This window comes from Calidris pugnax, unplaced genomic scaffold (genome assembly GCF_001431845.1).
Source record: "Calidris pugnax isolate Ruff unplaced genomic scaffold, ASM143184v1 scaffold205, whole genome shotgun sequence".
In the NCBI taxonomy this organism is placed as follows: domain Eukaryota; kingdom Metazoa; phylum Chordata; class Aves; order Charadriiformes; family Scolopacidae; genus Calidris; species Calidris pugnax.
Window position 1 is genome coordinate 305,682 of NW_015090943.1, and position 19,951 is coordinate 325,632.

The following is a 19,951-nucleotide window of genomic DNA, read 5'->3' on the forward strand; positions in this document are numbered from 1 at the left end:
GACAAAATTTGGGATGAATTTCCGCTTAAACGGCGCAGAACATGCCTTTCCGTCACCGACCGGGATGGAGGAGGGACGGCCCCGGCCCCTCGGTGGGTTTGGGGCTCTTTCGGGGGATTTTGGGAGCGGTTGGGGATGGGAATCACCTAAATGTTGGGAAAATGTCCCTTGAGGGATGCTCCGTGCAAGGAGAGGGGTGTCAATGTCATCCCAACGTCAATGTCAACCCAACGTCAACGTCAGCCCAACATCAACTCAACGTCAGCCCAACGTCATCCCAACATCAATGTCAACCCAACGTCAACGTCAGCCCAACGTCAGCCCAACATCAACTCAACGTCAGCCCAACGTCAGCACAACGTCAACTCAACGTCAGCGTCAAGTCAACATCAGCTCAACGTCATTCCAACATCAACTCAACGTCGGCCCAACGTCAACTCAACGTCAGCCCAACGTCAACTCAACGTCACCATGTGCCTCCACCTCTCCCTTGGGTGTCCCCGGTCCTTATGGGGTCCCTGCACCCCCCTGGGATCCCAGCACCCTCCCATGGGGTCCTTCAACCCCCCTATAGGGTCCCTGTGCCCCCCAACCGGGGTCCCTGATCCCCCCTCTGGGGCCCCTGTCACCCCCTGGGGTCCCAGCACCCCCCTCCATGGGACCAGCGGCTCGTGGAGGGGGGGGTGTGTCAAAATTTGGGATGAATTTCCGCTTAAACGGCGCAGAACATGCCTTTCCGTCACCGACCGGGATGGAGGAGGGACGGCCCCGGCCCCTCGGTGGGTTTGGGGCTCTTTCGGGGGATTTTGGGAGCGGTTGGGGATGGGAATCACCTAAATGTTGGGAAAATGTCCCTTGAGGGATGCTCCGTGCAAGGAGAGGGGTGTCAACGTCATCCCAACGTCAATGTCAACCCAACGTCAACGTCAGCCCAACATCAACTCAACGTCAGCCCAACGTCATCCCAACATCAATGTCAACCCAACGTCAACGTCAGCCCAACGTCAGCCCAACATCAACTCAACGTCAGCCCAACGTCAGCACAACGTCAACTCAACGTCAGCGTCAAGTCAACATCAGCTCAACGTCATTCCAACATCAACTCAACGTCGGCCCAACGTCAACTCAACGTCAGCATCAACTCAACGTCAGCCCAACATCAACCCAATGTCAACTCAACATCAGCCCAATGTCATCCCAACGTCAAGTCAACATCTACCCAATGTTATCGCAACATCAACTCAACGTCAGCCCAACGTCAACCCAACATCAACCCGATGTCAACTCAATGTCTACCCAATGTTATCCCAACGTCAACTCAACGTCAGCCCAATGTTAACTCAACGTCAGCCCAACGTCAACTCAATGTCAGCCCAACATCACCCCAATGTCATCTGTCAAAATTTGGGATGAATTTCCGCTTAAACGGCGCAGAACATGCCTTTCCGTCACCGACCGGGATGGAGGAGGGACGGCCCCGGCCCCTCGGTGGGTTTGGGGCTCTTTCGGGGGATTTTGGGAGCGGTTGGGGATGGGAATCACCTAAATGTTGGGAAAATGTCCCTTGAGGGATGCTCCGTGCAAGGAGAGGGGTGTCAATGTCATCCCAACGTCAATGTCAACCCAACGTCAACGTCAGCCCAACATCAACTCAACGTCAGCCCAACGTCATCCCAACATCAATGTCAACCCAACGTCAACGTCAGCCCAACGTCAGCCCAACATCAACTCAACGTCAGCCCAACGTCAGCACAACGTCAACTCAACGTCAGCGTCAAGTCAACATCAGCTCAACGTCATTCCAACATCAACTCAACGTCGGCCCAACGTCAACTCAACGTCAGCATCAACTCAACGTCAGCCCAACATCAACCCAATGTCAACTCAACATCAGCCCAATGTCATCCCAACGTCAAGTCAACATCTACCCAATGTTATCGCAACATCAACTCAACGTCAGCCCAACGTCAACCCAACATCAACCCGATGTCAACTCAATGTCTACCCAATGTTATCCCAACGTCAACTCAACGTCAGCCCAATGTTAACTCAACGTCAGCCCAACGTCAACTCAATGTCAGCCCAACATCACCCCAATGTCATCCCAATGTCAACTCAACATCTACCCAATGTTATCCCAACATCAACTCAACGTCAGCCCAACGTCAACTCAATGTCAGCCCAACGTCAACCCAAAGTCAACTCAACATCAGCCCAATGTCAACCCATTGTCATCCCAACATCAACTCAACATCTACCCAATGTTATCCCAACATCAACTCAGTGTCAGTCCAACATCAACTCAATGTCTACCCAATGTTATCCCAACATCAACTCAACGTCAGCCCAACGTCAACCCAATGTTATCCCAACATCAACTCAACGTCAGCCCAACGTCAACTCAACATCAGCCCAACATCAACCCAACGTCAACTCAACGTCTACCCAATGTTATCCCAACGTCAACTCAACGTCAGCCCAACGTCAACTCAATGTCAGCCCAATGTCAACCCAATGTCATCCCAACGTCAACTCAACATCTACCCAATGTTATCCCAACATCATCCCAATGTCAGCCCAATGTCAACCCAACGTCAATGTCAACCCAACGTCAACGTCAGCCCAACGTCAGCCCAATGTCAACTCAACGTCAGCATCAACTCAACGTCAGCCCAACATCATTCCAACATCAACTGAACGTCAGGCCAACGTCAACTCAACGTCAACTCAACATCAGCCCAACGTCTACCCAATGTTATCCCAACATCAACACAACGTCAGCCCAACATCAACCCAATGTCAACTCAATGTCAGCCCAACGTCAACTCAATGTCATCCCAACGTCAACTCAACATCTACCCAATGTTATCCCAACATCAACTCAACGTCAGCCCAACATCAACTCAACGTCAGCCCAACGTCAACGTCAACCCAATGTTATCCCAACATCAACTCAATGTCAACCCAACGTCATTCCAACGTCAACTCAACGTCAGCCCAACGTCATTCTAACATCAACCCAACGTCATCCCAATGTCAACTCAACATCATCCTAACGAACCACCGTCCATCCCTTTTTTTGACTTTTTTGGGGGGTGAAACATGCAGAAGGGAGGAGGGAAACATCTACCCAATGTTATCGCAACATCAACTCAACGTCAGCCCAACGTCAACCCAACATCAACCCGATGTCAACTCAATGTCTACCCAATGTTATCCCAACGTCAACTCAACGTCAGCCCAATGTTAACTCAACGTCAGCCCAACGTCAACTCAATGTCAGCCCAACATCACCCCAATGTCATCCCAATGTCAACTCAACATCTACCCAATGTTATCCCAACATCAACTCAACGTCAGCCCAACGTCAACTCAATGTCAGCCCAACGTCAACCCAAAGTCAACTCAACATCAGCCCAATGTCAACCCATTGTCATCCCAACATCAACTCAACATCTACCCAATGTTATCCCAACATCAACTCAGTGTCAGTCCAACATCAACTCAATGTCTACCCAATGTTATCCCAACATCAACTCAACGTCAGCCCAACGTCAACCCAATGTTATCCCAACATCAACTCAACGTCAGCCCAACGTCAACTCAACATCAGCCCAACATCAACCCAACGTCAACTCAACGTCTACCCAATGTTATCCCAACGTCAACTCAACGTCAGCCCAACGTCAACTCAATGTCAGCCCAATGTCAACCCAATGTCATCCCAACGTCAACTCAACATCTACCCAATGTTATCCCAACATCATCCCAATGTCAGCCCAATGTCAACCCAACGTCAATGTCAACCCAACGTCAACGTCAGCCCAACGTCAGCCCAATGTCAACTCAACGTCAGCATCAACTCAACGTCAGCCCAACATCATTCCAACATCAACTGAACGTCAGGCCAACGTCAACTCAACGTCAACTCAACATCAGCCCAACGTCTACCCAATGTTATCCCAACATCAACATCAGCCCAACGTCAACCCAACGTCAACTCAACATCAGCCCAACATCAACCCAACGTCAACTCAACGTCATCCCAACGTCAATGTCAACCCAACATCAACATCAGTCCAACGTCAGCCCAATATCAACTCAACGTCAGCCCAACGTCATTCCAACATCAACTCAACGTCAGGCGAACGTCAACTCAACATCAGCCCAACATCAACCCAACGTCAACTCAACGTCAGCCCGATGTCAACCCAATGTCATCCCAATGTCAACTCAACATCTACCCAATGTTATCCCAACATCATCCCAACGTCAGCCCAATGTCAACCCAATGTCAACCCAATGTCATCCCAACGTCAATATCAACCCAACGTCAACATCAGCCCAATGTCAACTCAACGTCAGCCCAACATCAACCCAATGTCAACTCAATGTCAGCCCAACGTCAACTCAATGTCATCCCAACGTCAACTCAACATCTACCCAATGTTATCCCAACATCAACTCAACGTCAGCCCAACATCAACCCAACGTCAACTCAACGTCAGGCAAACGTCAACACAACATCAACCCAACGTCAACTCAACGTCTACCCAATGTTATCCCAACATCAACTCAACGTCAGCCCAACATCAACCCAACGTCAACCCAATGTTATCCCAACATCAACTCAACATCATCCTAACGAACCACCGTCCATCCCTTTTTTTGACTTTTTTGGGGGGTGAAACATGCAGAAGGGAGGAGGGAATTGATGCCCAAGCCCCGACCACCCTCCCTACAGCGAAGCTTAGGAGTGGAGAATTATTTCCTAAATCCCCTTAGGTGCTCCTGAGGTTTTGGGGCTTTGAAAACTGCAGTTTTGCCTTCCCTTGGGATAAATCAAATCGGTTTGGGATGGGAGCGGGAGAGGCCGGATTTAACGAGGGATTTATTTACAGAGACGCCGCAGACGAAGCAAAACCCTCCCCATCCTCACGTGGCTGGGACGCGATTTAAGGCTCTGACCGGCAAAAAAAGCTCAGTGGGGACGGGGAAAAAAAATAATTGAAGGGAAAGGGGCCACGTCATGGCGTTGCCGGTTTGGGGAGGATTCCCTGCTTTTTGGGTGCTGGAGGTCGATGACTAAAACCTGGCAGGATCCACCCATTTTTTCCCCATCATCCGGAGGGGAAAGGGAAGGAGGGAGGTTGTCCCAGAAGGACGCGCAGGTTCAATCCCTTCGGATTTTCGTTTGAGGAGGCACGTGCAAAGATGAGGTGCAGTTACTGCCACGGAGGCTGCTCACGCCCTCAAATTTACCAATATTCAGCTTTTTGGCTGGAAAAAACCCCACCCGTTCCCAGGCTACAAGGTGCTGGTTCAGCCTTGAACGGGTTGGGGCCGTTGGGTGAAACGAAACCTTCACGTTTAGAAGGGAAGGGACAGCCAAATTTCTCAGCTTTGGGGGAATAACGGGGTTTTTAGAGGAATTGGTGTCATTTTTTTGCTGCTCCGGAGGGATCAGGGCTGATCCCAACGCCTGATCCAGCAAAAGGCAGGGAGAGGGGGATGCTAACACCCGGCTAATTCTTAATATTTTTGGCATTTTGACGCAAAAAAAACCCCTGTTCTTTCTTCCTTTGTACGGTCCCCGTGGGGAGGACAGGAAGGAGAGCGACAGGTCAGAGGGGGGAGAGGCAGAAAAAAAAAAGGCATCGTGTTTGTGTCGAGCAGAGGTTTTGCGGCGCTGGAGGATTCCTGGTATTGCTGTGATTTTCCTTACGGAGCCAAGCAGGGAAATAATCAAGTGAAGAGCCTCCTGCCCGCTGGGATTTGGGTTGTTCCTACCAAACCACATTTTCCTCGCATCCCAGGAGTTTTGGGGAGATCCCAAACCTCCCCAAACCCCAGGGAAAATCAACCCCCAATCCCGAGGGGATCCTGGATGGTGGATTTCCCTACCTCCTCGCCTGGGACGGCGGCGGCGACGCGGGTCCTTCCCTGCCTGGAAAACACCACTGCGCTTAACTGGGCTCTTACTGGGAACCAGAGGGGGAAGGCCTGGAGGTTTAGCTTGGATTTTTATTGGTTTCTTGCTCCCTAAATTCACAGTTTGGACGCCTGCGTGACAGAGGGGGGGCTGGGAAAGGAGAGGGAGGGAAGAGCCGCGGAGAGGGAGGGGGGAGAAGGTGATGGCGGCGAAGGGCTCGGGCCGCATTATCTTTTTGCTCGCACAAAGTACAAGGCATTTGTTTTGGGGTAGTATTTGACGTTTTGTTTCTTGTCCATGAGGCCACCGAATATGATTAATTCCCCTCTGCCTTGCACCACCGTGTGTAAACTGGTTTCGGGGGGTCCCACCACCGAACTGCTGTTGAACACTTTCCATTTGACTCGTCCTTTTTCCTTGGTGTCTTTAATGTCCAGCACGTACATCTGCATGGGTTTGCAGTTCATGCTCTGGTACAAAGGCTTCCCAACGTTGAGGGACTGGGGAGGATGGTGGCCCAGGCGGCGAGCGATGGGAGGTAAGGAATGGCCATCACCTTGGGTAGAGCCCGGCCGCGCCGCCGAGCCCGTCTCGGCACCCGGGGAACCCGGGGAAGAAGCCAAGGGAGGACTCAACGCAGCAGAAGCTGAGGAACCTTTGGAAGAGAGAGCTTTGACAGCTTCCAAGCTCCTCCGGAGCGCTCCGGGAGACACGGCCCCAGGGAGGGAGCCGGCGACGTGGGGCGGCGTGTGGACGCCGTTGGTTTGCTCGGGGGGGTTCCTCAGGCCGAGCGTCCTGCCCTCCACACCGTCCATCTGGCAGACGATGGAAGTTGGTTTCTGTTCCCAATTTAAGTCGACGGATCCCAACCGTAGGTCTTTCTGCTCCGGTAACGATCCCCGGCGCGGGGCCAAGGCGAGCCCCACTTTGAGGTCGTATCCTTCGGCGGCGGACGGCGTGCTGGGCGACACGGCCTGCACGGGGCTGTCCAAGGAGGCGCCGCCGGCCGCCATGGCTCCGGGTGATAAAGTCCCACCGTTGAGGACGGGAGAACTGTCCCCTCTCGCTGGGGACAAGCTGCCTTCCCGGGATCCTGAGGGGGTTTGTCTCTGGGTTCTGGGTCTCAAGGTGCCCCAGCGGCCGTTGACGCAAGGAGCTTCGTCCGTGTTCCTGACGGGAGATTGGGAGCGGTATTCCCGGGTTTCGGGGAGCAGGACGGGCGGCGTGGCGCTGATGGGAGAGGGCCGAGAGTTCAGGCTGGGACTCAAAGGGGCTCTGCCACTGGGAGCTTGGCTAAAGACCACAACGCACTGTCCCACCTGGAAGAGGAGAAGAAGGAGAGATGAGAGGTTGCGAAGGCCGGGATGACTCTTTTGGGGATAAACAGAGGGGTTTGGAGCATTTTGGGCAGGGGATAAAGAGCAGTGGATTTATTTCATAGAATCATAGAATTGCCCAGGCCGGAAGGGACCTCCAAAGGCCATCTAGTCCGACCCCCCCGCAGTCAGCAGGGACACCCCCAACTAGACCAGGTTGCCCAGGGCCTCGTCGAGCCTCTCCTTGAATATCTCCAGGGATGGGGCCTCAACCACCTCCCTGGGCAACCTGTCCCAGTGCTCCACCACCCTCACAGTGAAGAACCCTCTCCTCATCTCCAGTCTAAAGCTGTTCCCCTCCAGCTTGAAGCCATTGCCCCTCGTCCTGTCACTGCAGGCCTTTCTAAACAGGCTCTCCCCAGCCTTCCTGTAGGCTCCCTTCAGGTACTGGAAGGCTGCTATTAGGTCTCCCCGGAGCCTCCTCTTCTCCAGGCTGAACAACCCCAGCTCCCTCAGCCTGTCCTCGGAGCAGAGGTGCTCCATCCCCCTGATCATCCTTGTGGCCCTCCTCTGGACCCTCTCCATCAGGTCCATGTCCTTCTTATATTGAGGGCTCCAGACCTGCACACAATACTCCAGGTGAGGTCTCACCAGAGCAGAGTAAAGTGGCAGAATCCCCTCTCTGGACCTGCTGGCAACGCAGCTTTTGATGCAGCCCAGGATGGGATTGGCCTTCTGGGCTGCAGCTGCCCACTGCCTGCTCATGTCCAGCTTCTCCTCCACCAGCACCCCCAAGTCCCTTTCCTCAGGGCTGCTTTCCAATCCCTCACCCCCCAGTCTGTACTGATGGTGAGGATTGTTCAGGCCCAGGTGCAGAACCTTGCATTTGCTCTTGTTGAACCTCACGAGGTTCACCTGGGCCCACCTCTCCAGCCTGTCCAGGTCCTTTTGGAGACCAGGTCCTTATTTGAGAGAGCGGAGACCCCACCGTATCCATACCCTGCAGGCAGGATGGCACCACAGCTCCGGGGCTCCGTGGTCTTCGTTCTCCACCTTGAGGGGCTGCCAGGTCCAGGGGTTCGCGTGCATGTGGAGTAACCAGGCATCTTTAAACAGCTGTGAAGAGAAATGTGACAGATTCAGGAGCCCAGTTTGAAATTCAGGAGCCCAGTTTGAAATTCAGGAGCCCGGCTTCGCTGCTGAGATCATCCCATCAGAGGTGGGAGCGGCGCTTTGCTGCTGCAGACAAGAGAGATGGTGACCCAGATCTGGATCTGACCACCCCGGAGTGACTACACCCTACCGTGGCCACAGACAAATCCCCTTCGATCTCCATCTTCTACCCCAGCATAAAATCAGGGCTAATTCTTCCGAGGTTCAATTAACCTCCTGAGCTGCTCAGATAGCGCCTGGGGCGCTTTTTTCTTAATTAAAGCAGCCCTAGTAAGAGGTAGATGACTTCTCTGGATTATCTACTGCGTGGGTGCCCAGATTTGCAGGATAAAATGCCCCCTGGGTAAGGTGCAGAGAACCCCCTCTCCCCAGTCCAGCTCCCAGCTACAGGGAGCCGGGTGAAGTCGATGCCCGTGCCCCCCCCCAGGATACTCACTGCATTGGGACCACCGCAGCCACCCAGGATTAAAATGGTTTCGTTGTCTATCACGATCTGGAGAGGACAAAGAAGAGCGTTTCAGACTGGGGAAGGACGTGAGATGGTCCCCCAGAGCTTTCAGTGAGGCCTCCAAGTGCAGGCAGAGCCAGGTCACGGCTTCTCCACTGCCCAGATGCTGCCGGATTTGACCTGCCCCGGGATGAGGAGCGGAGCTGGGGATGAAGAGCCGGTTTTTCTGGACCTGAGGCAAAGTGGGATGTGGGGTTCACCCCACTGCCTTGTCCCAAACGGCTCACAAACCAGTTCCTCTTACAGAAGAGAGCAATTATCCGTCCTAAAGCTGAGCCAAACGGCAAGGGACCCTCTTCAAATAAGGGAGAGGGTGGAAGGATTGACTGGGAGGGCATGTGTGATATCTGTTAGATGCTGGTGGTGGGTGATGCAGTCCCTTAGTCTCCTTTTCCAGTGGATAGAGAGAAAAGAACTTTCAAGCATAATCCATCCAATCTTTTCTGAGTTCCGGTTCTGGTTCTGGTTCTCTGTGATGGAGACACCACTGACCATCTTTCTGGGAACCCTAAAGGGAAGGCAGAGGTGCCAGCTGCGAGGGAGACACCACCAACCGTGTTCCCAGGGACCATAAGAGGAAGGCAGAGGTGCCAGTAGTGCTGGAGACACCACCAACGTGTTGCCAGGGACCATAAAGGGAAGGTTAGGGGTGTCAGCTGTGATGGAGACACCACTGACCATCTTCTTGGGGACCATAAAGGGAAGGCAGAGGTGCCAGCTGCAATGGAGACATCACTAACCATCTTTCTGGGGACCATAAAGGGAAGGTTAGGGGTGCCAGCTGTGATGGAGACACCACTGCCCATCTTCCTGGGGACCATAAAGGGAAGGTTAGGGGTGCCAGCTGTGTTGGACTGTCTTCCCGGGCACCATAAAGGGAAGGCAGAGGTGCCAGCTGTGATGGAAAGACCACTGACCATCTTTCTGTGGACCATAAAGGGAAGGTTAGGAGTGCCAGCTTAACTGGAGACACCCTTGACCATCTTTCTGGGGACCATAAAGGGAAGGCAGAGCTGCCAGCTGTGATGGAGACACCACCAACTGTCTTCCCGGGGACCATAAAGGGAAGGTTAGGGGTGCCAGCTGCAGTGGAGACACCACTGACCATCTTCCTGGGGACCATAAAGGGAAGGTAGGGGTGCCAGCTCCACTGGAGACACCTGCATCAAGCCTGGTGACCCCCATGAGCTCCCTGCCCTGGGCAGGCACTCAAACACATGCTGCTAAACCCGTGCTTCGAGTGGGTTCAACCCAGAGTCGCTTGAGCCGAGGAGCAGGAGAGCGGAGCAACCGAAAGGGCCTGGAGCCAAACCAACTTGTGATAACACCTCATTGATCTCACACGCCACGGGGAAGGATCAGCGGGAGGAACCAGCCGTTTGTTGTCTCCAGATGCTCGTTAGAGCTCTGAGTCATGTGCGAGACACGGCGCGGCACCTGCCCCAGCGCCAGGGAGATTAAAAACGCGCCCTCGGCGAAGGGATGGCTCCGGAAAACACAGGCCCGTCGGGCACAGGATGCAAAGATAACTTGGAAATGGGGCTCTAGCTCCCGGGAGAGCTGCCGAGGGCTGCCTGGAAGCTGGAAATGAAGCGGTGCCTGGTTTATCTCCGGGGAACACAGCGAGGAAAGGAGAGCTCACCTGAGACTGGCCACCCCGCGGGTGAGGGCTGGGCCCGGAGATGTTGGGCTTGGACCAAGCCCACTGCTCGAGATCCAGCACCCAGACGTCGTTGCTCCTACAAGGGTGAGACAACACGTATTGAGGACACAACCAGGCAGTCGAAACGCGGGTTCAGGGTGAATTTTAGGGAAGAGTTGGGTTTTTTGTGGGCCGGAGCCTTGAGGGGATTTGCTGTGAGATGCCAAAGGTGCACTAAGGCAGCCCACAGGCTCCAAAACCCTCCAAGGTTTGAGCAGGCAGTGGGCAGCTGCAGCCCAGAAGGCCAATCCCATCCTGGGCTGCATCAAAAGATGCGTTGCCAGCAGGTCCAGAGAGGGGATTCTGCCACTTTACTCTGCTCTGGTGAGACCTCACCTGGAGTATTGTGTGCAGGTCTGGAGCCCTCAATATAAGAAGGACATGGACCTGATGGAGAGGGTCCAGAGGAGGGCCACAAGGATGATCAGGGGGATGGAGCACCTCTGCTACGAGGACAGGCTGAGGGAGCTGGGGTTGTTCAGCCTGGAGAAGAGGAGGCTCCGGGGAGACCTAATAGCGGCCTTCCAGTACCTGAAGGGAGCTACAGGAAGGCTGGGGAGAGCCTGTTTAGAAAGGCCTGCAGTGACAGGACGAGGGGCAATGGCTTCAAGCTGGAGGGGAACAGATTTAGACTGGAGATGAGGAGAGGGTTCTTCACTGTGAGGGTGGTGGAGCACTGGAACAGGTTGCCCAGGGAGGTGGTTGGGGCCCCTTCCCTGGAGATATTCAAGGAGAGGCTCGACGAGGCCCTGGGCAACCTGGTCTGGTTGGGGGTGTCCCTGCTGACTGCGGGGGGGTCGGACTAGATGACCTTTGGAGGTCCCTTCTGGCCTGGGCAATTCTATGATTCTATGATAAGGTTTCCTTCTGGAACACTATGAGCCATTCTGGGACCACCACAACAGGCTCCTGGCTTCCAGGAGGACCTGCCAGACACCCTCACCCCAGACTTACATTTGCCGAGATCCCAAGGAACCCCCAAAGACAATCATTTTGTCTTCGATGACACAGGAGGAGTGTCCTGCCATGGGAGGGGGGCCGTGGGTGGTCACGATGCAGTTCCACCTGGGGGAAGAGAGGGACATTCAGGAAGGAAAGCGCCGGATGAACAGCAAAACGAAAAATCCCAGGGGCCAGCAAAGTCCTCGAGAACGTTTCAGAGAGGGAAAACCCCAGGGAAAACCTCTAAAGACCCAAATAATAACGCGACTAATTAAAAATACTAATGCGCTCAACATTTTTAAAACATGACAAAGTCACAAGGCCAAGTTGGAAATATCGCCCCTTTCAATTAAGTTCGCCCTGACTTCTTTCCAACGCCGTTTAATTACAGCCTCCTAACGACACTGCCCAACAGTCCATCGGGTAATTGACACTTTTGATGATGAAAAGTTCTCAATGAAAGAGGAGCAGGAACCATCGCTGCTTTGATACAGCATTCGCTCCTTTCTCACACACAAGCATCTCTGAGAAAGCCTGGTCTGAAACCAGCTGAACGGTCTTTTAAAGGAGAAAGGGAAATTCCTGCCATCCCCGTGGTCAGGGCTGGACGCTTTGTTAACAATCCAGGAGCTTTAAAGGCAGAGAGATCACTAAAATGCTGCAAGATTTTTATGGAGTCTCCCTTGGAGGGCCACGGGAGGTTTGGAGTTTCGAACCATCACCGAAAGCAAGACCTCCAGGAGCGAAGGTTTTAGCTCCTCCTTCCCTCAGAAAGGTCCCACCGCTCACGGCCAAATGGATGATGCATTGAAAAGATTCACATTCCTCATTTCCCACCTGGCTAGATGGGAATGCTCCGGGATTTTGGCAGATTTTAGGTAGGAGTCGAGAGCTGGAGGGAAGCAACCACCACCCAAGAGGTGCCAGAGAGCAGCGTGCTCACAGCTCTGCTGTGATCTTGTGTTTTTTGGGGTTTTTTAATCTTGTTTCGGTACAAGACACACCAGGATTAGGCACATCTGGGAAACCAGGACCTTCCCAGGTGGGAGAAACACCCTCCAGCTGCGTTCCAGCCACGTTTCTACAGGCTCAAAGCTTAGGCTTTGAATCTGGATGGGCTCTTACCAGTTTTTGGAGGGTGAGTAGGTGTGGATTTCATCGAAGAACCTCTCTGGCTGGTGCAGAGGGTAAGGGCTCGGCCGCGTCCACCCGCCGAAGAGCACAAGCAAGTCCTTGTAGACCACCAGGGTGGCCCCAGCTTTGGGTGAGGGGTAGGAACCTGGGCAAGGAGAGAGAAGGGGAAGGTTAGGAAACCACATTTCAACTCAGCCACTGGCTTTTCTGAAGTGCGACAACACGGAGACTCCACCTTTTAAAAAAAAAACCACCCAAAAAAACAGCAGAAAAGAAGGCAAAATTAGAGTCGGGAGCCTGGGAAGAAAACTACTGCCAATTTGTGTCGTCGTAATTAGTAGGAGCCTGAAAGCACATCTCATGTATGGCAAAACATCTGTCACTCACTGGCAGGAAATTGCTAGCTTTCTAACGTGTCCCTTGAAATTATTGCTTTAGCACTGAATAAAAGCAATAATTACTTCCAAATACCTAGTGGCTTCTCCCCGGGGAAGGAGGGGGAACCGATACCAACCCCAAGGCATCCGCCGTCGCTCCTGGTGGATCCCTTGGGCACTCACGCACCCAATGCCTATTTTTTTTTTGGCAAAGTGGCACAATTAAACCTTAAACACTTTGCTGTGTGAATTAACAGCCACTCCTGGAGTCTGTGGAACGAAACATTCCTCTGAAAAAACATTTGGAGACTTTTTTTGGGGTTCGAAAGGCTCCACGGGGCGGGGGCAGGGACCTCCTGAGCAGGACTTGGGCAAGCGAGATGATGTGACCTGGACTGGGCATTGGTGAGGCCACACCTGAGGGCTGTGCCCAGTTTTGGGTCCCTCACCACAAAGGAGTCTGTGGAACGAAACATTCCTCTGAAAAAACATTTGGAGACTTTTTTTGGGGTTTGAAAGGCTCCACAGTGCGGGGGCAGGGACCTCCTGAGCAGGACTTGGACAAGCGAGATGATGTGACCTGGACTGGGCATTGGTGAGGTCTCACCTCGAGGGCTGTGTCCAGTTTTGGGTCCCTCACCACAAAAAAAGACATTGAGGGGCTGGAGCGGGTCCAGAGAAGGGCAACGGAGCTGGTGAGGGGTCTGGAGAGCAAGGAGAAGGGTGGGGTGTTCAGTCTGGAGAAGAGGAGGCTGAGGGGAGACCTTCTGGCTCTCTCCAACTCCCTGAAAGGAGGGTGTAGCCAGGGGGGGTCTCTTCTCCCAAGGAACAGGCGATGGGACAAGAGGAAATGGCCTCAAGTTGCACCAGGGGAGGTTCAGATTGGATATTAGGAAAAATAATGGAAAATCATTATTTCCCTTGAGCTGGGGAGCCCAGAACTGGACACTGAACTGGATGAAGATTAAGTTTTCATGAGGAACTTGCTTCACTGAACTCTGAATTGATAAGCTAAATTACATTAACATCTGATACAGAGACATGCATTAGGTTTACTTTTATTTTTTTTTTTGTCAGAGTTAGGCTGATGGTTATTAGGGTCATCCAGCATTGGAATGGGCTGCCCAGAGGAATGGTTGAGGCACCATCATGGAGGTGTTCAAAAGATGGGTTGCCATGGTCCTCAGGAATATGGTTTAATGATTTTTTTATTGCTTATTTACTTTTATTTTTTTTTTTGTCAGAGTTAGGCTGACGGTTGGACTAGATGATCTTTAAGGACCCTTCCAACCTGGACGATTCTACGATTCTTGGTGCCGTGGTGATGTCCCATGCTCGGGAGATGCCAAGTTTGCTGCTCAACCTCCTGCTGCTCCCTTCAAACCCCTCTGGCTGCGAGTGCTGTGTCACCACCTCACCCACGTGTCAGGCACCCAGTTGCTTCCCAGGAAAGGCTAAAGCCAGGGATGACACCTCGGAGCATCCTCCTTCCCATGGTCATCACTGGGGCAGTTTCCTCCACCTCTGCGGTCACACTTTCAAAATAATCCTAAATACATCACCCCCCAAAAAAACCCAGCCGCGCGTGAGGCTGGGGGCAGCTCAAGGACAAGGCCACCCACGTGGCCACAGAAGCACCGTCACCCTCTCCAAAAAAGACCAGGACATCAAACCCCACCTCTGTCCTCCCGTGGCCTAATAAGACTTTGGAGAAATGGTTTGAGGAGGTAATGACGAGCAGACTATTTTTAAAAGAAAACCAGAGTGGGCTATTTTAAGGTGCCGCAGCTGAGAAAAGCAACCGGATGGTGACGGGTTCCAGGTGGTGGGTGGGGAAAAGCCCAGCCAAAAAGCAACCCCCTCTCCCCCAGGCCAGATGCAGAGGAGATGGGCACAGGGTCCTTGAGCCTTTCTCCAGGGACAGATGCTCTCAGGTACACACTTATGGGGGAAAAAGGGAATAAAGTTGTGCAGGAAATAATTCCTTGCTGGGAGGGTGGTGAGAGCCTGGCCCAGGTTGCCCAGAGAAGCTGTGGCTGCCCCATCCCTGGAGGGGTTCAAGGGCAGGTTGGAGGGGGCTTGGAGGGACCTGGTGTGGTGGGAGGTGTCCCTGCCCAGGGCAGGGGGTGGCACTGGGGGGGCTTTAAGGTCCCTTCCCACCCAAACCATTCTATGTCTATTCTATTTTAATTCTTGTGTTGGGGGAACATCTACAGCATGGCCAGAGTTATACCCAAGGTCTCCTTAAAGTTGAGAGTGCCAGAAGAGGGTCACATTTGGTTACTCTTTGTTCCCAAATTCCAGTTTTCCTGGCTCACTCTGCGACTCATTAATTCACACCAGCAGGTCTCCAGCCTAAATATTCCCCCAGCAGAGCGTGAAGCTGCTCTCCCAACCTCGGCATCACAAACTGAGCTGCTAGAAACATCTCAACCTGACCTGCAGAGAATGGGCTGGTTGGGCTTCTCCATTGAGGGTTTCACCGGGATGAACATTTCTGGGTTTAAATCAGGTTATTTTTAAAGAAAAAGGGTTAACGAGAGTCATCCCAGGATGGAGAAATGGGTCTTTGGCTCAGAAAGGTCCGGGATGGTGCAGAGTGAGAAAAGCCACCCTCCTGCTGCTGTAACCTGAAGGTCAACCCCAGCCTCAGACACTGAGATGGTTCCCAAATGAGTCAACGCCGGATAAACAGCCCAGGGCAGAGCCCAGCCCTGGTTTTTCAGGAAGCTTTGCCTGTTACTGGACGTTGTACGGGTGTAAATGAGCGGAGGAGTTTCATTCTGCAACGCAGGAAAAAAAAACAACCATGAATTTTACCAGTCAAAGGAAGAGTTGGCCTCTCAAAGCCTCTTCCAGCCAGAAAGTCGGGAGATCTAGGGATGGGCTCTGCAGAAGAGACCCACCACAAGCTTGTAGTAGCAGAGAGGGTTTGGAAATCTTGTGTTTGAGGAGAAATAAGGTGGCTGAAACCCAGGGAATGAATAGCATTTATCTCCAAAGCAGGGGAGAGAGGGGGGGTGCTGCCACCACCGTCCCCTGGGAAGGGCAGGAGCATCTCCACGCCTGCCCTGGGAAGGCGACGGGAAGCCTTTGTGACTTCAGGTCCCAAGTATGCGGAGGAGTGCAGGGACTGGGGACATCAAAGGGACACGGGCTCAATTACGTGGGGCCCCGTAAGGACCTGCTCAAAGTCCCAGCTCCCGGCGGCGTTTCAAAGGCTCTTGAGGTGGGGAGGGTTTCTTCCTCCCCGGGATCACGTTGACAAACGAAACGGCTCCTGCTCCTCACCACCGGGCTGAAGAACATCATTAGCTAATTGCTTTCAACTGCTCTCCCTCAGCCAGGGCTGATGAAGAGTAGAGAGGACTCTTCCTCGCCAGGTTTTGAAGCTCCACGCCCTGATAACACCATCCAGCCCGATATCAGATTATCTTTCCTCCTCGGGGATAAAAATTGAAGCAGGGGGAAGGTGCAGCACAATTCTGTACCCCTAAACAGAGAAGGGAAGAGCCCTTTCCAGCTGACGCTGCTTATTCAGTCGGGATGAGCAGCTCAGAGCTGGTCCCAGCTATTTTTTTAAAATTTTTTTTCCAGTCGATGGATTTTCCTGGCTCGCGGAGCAGATACATACTTTTCAAAAAAACAAACAAACAAAAGACCTCCGGCTTCCACGGATGTTTGGAAGAGAAATGCCAACCCCTGATGGCTTCTGACACGAGCTTTGGCCGCTCTCTATTTAAGATCTGGCCTCATAAGCATTTTTTAAAGCCCGTTTATTCAGGGCTCTGCTGCGACGGGAGCAGCACACGCGGAGATCAGCGGCCACAAAGGAACAGCCTGGCTCTAAGGGCACGTGTCACACGAAATTTCCAGAGCAGCCTTTTACCTCCGAAAATGAGTTATCAAGCAGAGCTAGAAATAAAAATGAAGCTGGAGGAGGTTGGGGGGAACACAAAATACATAATAATCCCGTGGTGCCCCATTTGATGAGATCACCCAGACGAAAGGATCGGTTCAGCTCGATATCGTTTGGGGAAATATCGTTAAGAGGGATGCGCTGGAGCGGAGCCAGGGGTTTGTACCATTTTGGGGGGAAGGTTAAGAGATGGTAAAGAGTTCTGGGGTTGTACCAGGGGGATAAATTTGGGGGAATTTTATTACAGCAGGCTAAGATTTCTGGAGATCACAGAATCACAGAATCTTCTAGGTTGGAAGGGACCTTAAAGATCATCTTGTCCAACCGTCAACCCAACTGACAAAAATAGACACCCACACAACAAACAAAAAGCAACACCATCACTAAACCATACCTCCCAGAACTACATCAACCTGTCTTTTGAACACCTCCAGGGATGGGGCCTCAACCACCTCCCTGGGCAGCCCATTCCAATGGCTGATAACTCTTTCAGTGAAAAAATTTTTCCTAATATCCAGCCTGAACCTACCCTGGTGCAACTTGAGGCCATTTCCTCTCATCCTGTCGCCTGTGACTTGAGAGATACAGAGCTATTAGAGAGCCAGAGATAGAGAGCTATTAATAATAACTCATTATGGCTCTATCTGATGGATTTTTCAAGCCAGCAAGAGATGATGCTGATCTCCCTAGGACTCCAGCGAGCCGACGGGAGCCATGGCCAACCCCTTCCATTATGTGAAATGCCAGGATCAACAAAACCAGGTCCTCAGCAGCCTTCCCAGTTTTAAAGTTGAGAAATTAAATCGAGCTGGTCGGTCCGGGCAGCCACTCGGATTTCAACGTGCCAAGGAAGCCAAGCTCCAAGGGTTCAAAAGCCACCCGCAATCTGCACACCAAAGGTGGAGGAAACCATCCCCAGGAAGGACTCGGGGTTAATAGTCACCTCCTGCACCAGTAAATAAAGAGACCAGGGGATGGTCCTGCTCCACCGTGGCTTAAATCATGCTGGAAACACGGCAAAGCCAGCCTCTCCCTGCCAACAAATTACATTTGTTCAACAAATGAGGTCCCGTCGCAAGGATACGCTTAATTTGGTGGGTCCATTATCAGAGGAGCACATTATCATCCCGAAGGAAAAGCTGGAGGGAGATGCTGAACCTGGATAGTCTGGGAGGAAAAGCACCATTTGGCTGGTGTTTTCCTAAGTGGTTTGTACCTCTGGGAAGTCAGAGCGGTTCCCTACGGCCCACCTGCGGAAGAACAGAAAGATTTGGGGGAATTTCACCCCCAGGAGCTTGTGGTGAGTAGGGAGAGTCAAAAAGAAGTGGTAAAAAGCAAATTGCTTTTAAGAAAGGAAGAAGACTGATGGGGCTGTTGGATGTCACGGCAGAAATGGGGCTAAAAGCACAGCCTGGACTTGCTGCACTCTGGCTTTGGCTTCGAAAAGCCACATCACAGACCTCTCCCCTGTGCCTTTCACTGAATTTCACTGAATTTTTAGAGTTGGAAGGGACCATAGAGATCATCTAGTCCAACCCCCCTGCTGAAGCAGGATTGCCCAGAGCTTGTCAGAGCATGTTACTCAGGAGCATCCAGGTGGGGCTTGAAGATCTCCAGAGAAGGGGACTCCACACCCTCCCTGGGCAGCCTCTTCCAGGGCTCTGCCACCCTCACCCCAAACAAGTTCTTCCTCAGATTTCAGTGGAACTTCCCATGGTCCAGCTTGTGCCCGTTGCCCCTCGTCCTGTCACTGGGAACCACTGGGAAGAGTCCGGCTCCATCCTCCCTCAACCCACCCTTTAGACACTTGTCAGCATTGATAAGGTCTCCCCTCAGCCTTCTCTTCTCCAGGCTCAAGAGCCCCAGCTCTCTCAGCCTTTCCTCATCAGGGAGATGCTCCAATCCCTCCATCATCTCTGTTGCCCTTCGCTGGACTCTTTCCAGTAGTTCCCTGTCCCTCTTGAACTGGGGAGCCCAGAACTGGACGCAGGATTCCAGTTGTGGCCTCCCCAGTGCAGGGAGGGAGAATGACCTCCCTTGACCTGCTGTTTTAAACCCTGCACCCCCCTGGAGGAGCTGCTCGTGCTCTCCTCCGTGGCTTGGCAGAGGGAGAAACCTCCTGGCTGATGCTCGGTCCAGATTTACAAGCCCAGCTTTTAAAGACACCAAATCACTGGTTCTACCACGGAGACATCACCCACCACCATCACCATCACCTACCCCTGCTTGAGAGATCACCTCGATACACTCCATCACGCCAAAGTCCATCCCAAACTTCCACCACGGCATGAAATCCCCCATATTTTTTTTTCCCCTTCAATGGGAAGGGAAACCAGAGAAGGAAAAAAATACTAAATCCCTCTGCTTCCCAACCCAGCCAGGATTTTTCCGCAGGAGTCTGCGGATTTGCCTGGAAGCTCTTCCCCTGCCAGCAGTTTGGGAGGTCTCAGGAAGGGAGGACAAGTGGTTCAGAGGCCGGGGTACGGCACCATGGGCATCCTGGTGATCCCAGCACCAGCATCCCATTTGGGAGCCACCAAAGGAGAGTTCTAGGAGAACTTGGACATCTCCATGGCACGTTGTGCATCCTTCCCTAAGTCAAACCCCAACATTTAGGACTCTCTGGTCATCTGCCTTGGATCCAGCATCTGATATTCACCCATTTTTCTCCCTGAGATGTTCAAAACAGGGCACTGGGGTTACAAATGTTTTCAAGACCGGTTTTGACTGGGTCTGTCTAAACTTTAAAGTATTTAAAAGCCAGGAAAGTATCATTTTTCCCTTCCCAAAGCCACATATGATTTAGTGTTCCCTCAAATCTGGCTTCGGAAAAAAAAAATAAAAAAAAATTCCTTGCTGGGAAATAGACAGGAATTCAGCTTTGCAAGAGAAAAAAAAGAAAAATTGGACAAGATCTGATTTGTCTCCCCACCAGAGAGAGATCGCAG

The 19,951-nt window shown here is 52.5% G+C and overlaps 1 protein-coding gene across 2 annotated transcripts in view; it reads right to left on the reverse strand.

Annotated features, from left to right (window-relative positions):
- Positions 1-6,006: 6,006 nt before the first annotated feature.
- FBXO42 (F-box protein 42) overlaps positions 6,007-19,951 on the reverse strand; it is a 75,008-nt gene continuing 61,063 nt past the window's right edge. For both annotated transcript variants that reach the window (XM_014951889.1, XM_014951888.1), the window contains exons 5-10: positions 12,699-12,852; positions 11,586-11,696; positions 10,572-10,668; positions 8,858-8,914; positions 8,248-8,364; positions 6,007-7,251 (exon numbers count right to left, since the gene is read on the reverse strand). In XM_014951889.1, coding sequence (XP_014807375.1) covers positions 6,160-7,251; positions 8,248-8,364; positions 8,858-8,914; positions 10,572-10,668; positions 11,586-11,696; positions 12,699-12,852 — 1,628 coding nt within the window. In that variant the 3' untranslated portion in view covers positions 6,007-6,159. The remainder of the gene's footprint in view (positions 7,252-8,247; positions 8,365-8,857; positions 8,915-10,571; positions 10,669-11,585; positions 11,697-12,698; positions 12,853-19,951) is intronic.